The sequence below is a fragment of the Dendroctonus ponderosae genome, unplaced genomic scaffold (assembly GCF_020466585.1).
Source record: "Dendroctonus ponderosae isolate FM_Combo_2020 unplaced genomic scaffold, Dpon_F_20191213v2 Dpon_F_20191213_1, whole genome shotgun sequence".
Taxonomy (NCBI): domain Eukaryota; kingdom Metazoa; phylum Arthropoda; class Insecta; order Coleoptera; family Curculionidae; genus Dendroctonus; species Dendroctonus ponderosae.
This window is the reverse complement of record NW_026017110.1, coordinates 33744802-33748740: the sequence shown is the minus strand read 5'-3', so window position 1 is coordinate 33748740 and position 3939 is coordinate 33744802. Positions and strand designations below refer to the sequence as shown.

At 34.7% G+C, this 3939-nt stretch overlaps 1 protein-coding gene across 1 annotated transcript in view; it reads left to right on the top strand.

Moving 5' to 3' along the window:
* The first annotated feature begins 2807 nt into the window (after nucleotides 1-2807).
* LOC109545939 (protein O-mannosyl-transferase TMTC2) overlaps nucleotides 2808-3939 on the top strand; it is a 365218-nt gene continuing 364086 nt past the window's right edge. Inside the window, exon 1 of the mRNA XM_048661437.1 lies at nucleotides 2808-3390. Within this exon, the coding sequence (XP_048517394.1) occupies nucleotides 3263-3390 (128 nt within the window). The 5' untranslated portion in view covers nucleotides 2808-3262. The remainder of the gene's footprint in view (nucleotides 3391-3939) is intronic.

The following is a 3939-nucleotide window of genomic DNA, read 5'->3' as shown; positions in this document are numbered from 1 at the left end:
TCTGACGAGGTTCGAATTTGGCTCTTTTATTGAAAATAACCATTGAAGTGGTTTGTGATCGGTCACGATGGTAATTTTTCTTCCAAATAAATATGGTCTAAAATATTTAGTAGCCCATACGATTGCTAAGAGTTATTTCTCAATGGTTGAGGAGTTACATTCAGCTTGATTAAGGGTTCTACTGGCATACGCAATAGGTAAATCTTTTCCAATAGCTCCTTGTAAAAGTACAGCGCCAAATGCATAGTCCCTCTGACTATGCATTTGGCGCTGTACGTTGTCAATATAAATGGTTTTGAAAAATCGGGGTGTTGTAGTATGGGGTCATTAGTTAGAATCTTTTTACATAAACTAAAAGAATTCATAAATATTTTATCATAAGTGATTTGGATATTTTTCGTTAAGCAATTTGTTAAGGGTTTAGTAATTTAAGCAAAGTTTTTTTTATAAATTTCCTGTAGTATCCGACAAGACCTAAAAATGATTTAATTTCTTTAGGGGTCCTTGGAGTTTTGAAATTTTTTATTGCTTCAATTCTTCTTGGGTTAGGCTTGATTCCTTCGGGAGTTATGACGTGTCCTAAAAATTCTACACAAGACGTTCAAATACTAGTTTTAGGGAATTAATATGTTCTTGAAGGCTGGTGGAATAGATAATTATATCGTCCATGTATACAAGACAGATTTTTTCTTGTAGTCCTCGTAGAACGTTATCCATTGTTAGTTGGAAAGTAGAAGGAGCATTTTTCAGTCCAAATGGCATACGTGTGAATTAGTAATATCCGTATTTTACGTTGAATGCCGCTTTTGGAATACTTGCCGGGTCCATTTTTATTTGGTGAATCAAGAGTGGTGAAATATTGGCATCTTCCCAATTTGTCTAATATATCCGTGATGTTAGGTATTGGATATCGGTCATCGATAGTTATTTCATTTAATTTTCGGTAGTCAATCACCAATCTCCATTTTTTATGTTCTGGTGCGTCTGTTTCCTTTGGCTACTATCTATACAGGTGAGCTCCAGGGTGAAATAGATGGATGAATAATTTGGTCTTGTAACATTTGTCATTTTTCACTTCTTCTTTATGTATATAAGGGTATCTGTAACTTTTGGTGTGAATGGAAATTTCGTTGGTTGTATTTATTACGTGTTTAACTTGGTTTGAAAACGTTAGGAGTGCTCCGGGTTTATGTCAAATTTATCGATAGTTTTTGAGTAATTCAAATAATTGAGTTTTTTTTCGAAATTCAGTTGTTCGTGTCTGATTACATTATTTAAATCAATATATTCGACATCTTTTTGTATTGGTTTTCGGTGTCTCATTTGTTCAAAACCTACTATTTCATAGTTGTTGAATTCTATTGGTTCTGGTAAAGGAATTTTGTCGTCTATTTTGCACGTGACCAATATGTGTTGATCAGAATTATCTATAACATCCACTATATAGCTGTTGTTACTTACTGTTATTAATGTCGAGTGTATTTCGATTTCGTTGTCTTTATAATGGGGTAGTATCCATGTGCTATTATTGGGTAAGTTTGTTTTAAAATTTGTTTTTGTTATAGTTTTATATTCTTCGAAATCTCGCCTATAATTGAACGGGATTTCGAGGTTTTGATTCTTTAATAGCTGATTTTTTTTTAAATCAATGTTTAAGTTTAGTTTATAGAGGTCTTTTATTCCTAGAATACCGTTAAAATATTTATGAAAAGAAAAAAGTATAAATTCAATAGGTTTAGAAATGCTAAATAGAAGTTATCGCTGGAGTTACTAGTTATTGATGCTCTACGTTTGAGATAAGTTATATCCGCAGAAGTTGTTTTCTTGAATTTTTTTATTCACTTTTCATTTGATTTGAAATTGCCTTAACTAACAGGTGTGCTACTATAAGAAACAATCGACTGACAAGTTGCCTCTAGCTTTCTTCCTGTATCAGGCGGCAGAGTCGGGAATAGATACACTATCCAGGTAGGCTGTCGTCTGTAGTGGACAATAGCGTCGCGCCAAAATGTCCGGCTGACTTCCTCGCTGTGAATCGGTTTCCAAAGGCGAATTATATTTTATAGGGTTATTACAACCATTTTTCAGAAAAACAAAATTTGATTCTTGTCTCTAATTTATTTCTATTTCATTTATCTCCAGTAATAAACTTTATCTTTGCATTATTATTATGGAAATGTATTCCTATTTTTGAGTAAATCAAGTATTTTGTTTTTCTGTTTTATATATATTGTGTGTAATTGAAAGATGATTTTTCTCTCTTGGAGATTCGGTCTGGGCAGTGGTGAAAAAAAGAAAAATTTTTTTAGCTACCATGCTTTCGGCGATTTATTGTCGCTTTCTTGAAGGTGTTAATTGTTTGTCAGAGGAAGTCTGAGAAACTTCCAGAATCATACTGTTACAATCTTTTAGCGTTGCGATGAGCATTATAAGTGTGAAGGGAAATCATATCGATGTACTGAGCCTTCAGCTCATAATTTAATGTAAAGTTATTGAAGTTCGTCCCTGTGTCTGGACACAAAAATATTATTTGTAAATTTTTAATTCATGACAACCTATAATCCGGCAATGTGATTCAAGTTTAATAGTTTGAGTTTCTACAGTGATATTAGCCGGATGGCCTAATTCTGCTTAACGCGTCAGGAAATCTATAAGGAACCCGGTCACACAAGGGGACAAGTTGACTTGACGGCATTGTATTCTGTACCACCACCTGTAGTGCTGGAGAAGAATTGGGGGGCTGCCCCCTTATCCCAGTTGCGCGCGTTCTAAGGGGGCGGTGGATTTCGCGCGTAGAGGGGTCGATTGTGTTCTAGAGTCAGTTTCGGGCGCGCAATGAACGGGATCGCGAATATATAACGGCCTGATTCCCGCTTACGATCGTCAGTTTTATGCGGGCTCTGTCAGATCTACGACATATTTAATTGCGTTATTCGCGCAACAATACAGCTGCCAATAAGCACGACTTTAACAAAAAGTACCACCATCGACGTCATCTTTTTTCCTAACTGACGAAAGCAATTTTCAACGTTCTTATCATTAAACTGCGGGCAGCTAAAGACAAAAACACTTACCCATTATCCGAGATTTTGCAGCTGGTGTGGACTTCAAGCAACAAAAACTTGCTAATGTTCCGAGTTTGTTTTCTGTGAAACGAAATAAATGAAATGAGAATGTGCGAAGTTCAGAATCGTTTGACGTACATGCACTTATTCATCAATCAGCAACAAGTCTAATTTTCTTGTTGCGAATCGGAGGTTTTATGATGATGCGAAATATTAAGTGGACCCACTGGTTAATGAAAATGGATTACGGGAGTTTGTTTTGCTGCTCGTTGGCGTTTCTACTTTATAGCAATACATTGAATTCAGAGTTTGTATATGATGATCGGTGAGTTGCAACACAGTAGCTTGGCTAGTTTAGAGCAAATTCATTGAAAATTCATACCTGGGTAGCGCACTTTACGCTAAGTATGTTGCTTATGCTATGATTGAATTACAATATTCCTGAGCATGGATTTGATATTTGTTTTAAATACCATAGCCGCCAAACCTATAAGCTCAAATGCAATAAAATGTTAAATATTTGAAGCAAATAACAATAGATAACCGATAAAATTATCCAGATTGTATTGCTCTATGCGCCAAATAGCTGATTATTTATGATGTATTGATATACATATTCCCGACATTTTGCGTGCGTAATAATTATTATACCTTATTAAGAACCAATATTGAAAGGACAGTTCCAAATGTGGTTACATCTAGTAAACTTTATTGCGCCATGTAAGAGTATTAGTATTGTGTCAGCATCCTGATGCATAAGATAACGTAGCACACACAGCTAGTAGAACTAAGACAAATTTTAAATGTTGAATTTTATAACTTTTTTTCGGTCTTTTTTTTATTCTATTTTTTTTATTACTACTTTTGTTATATC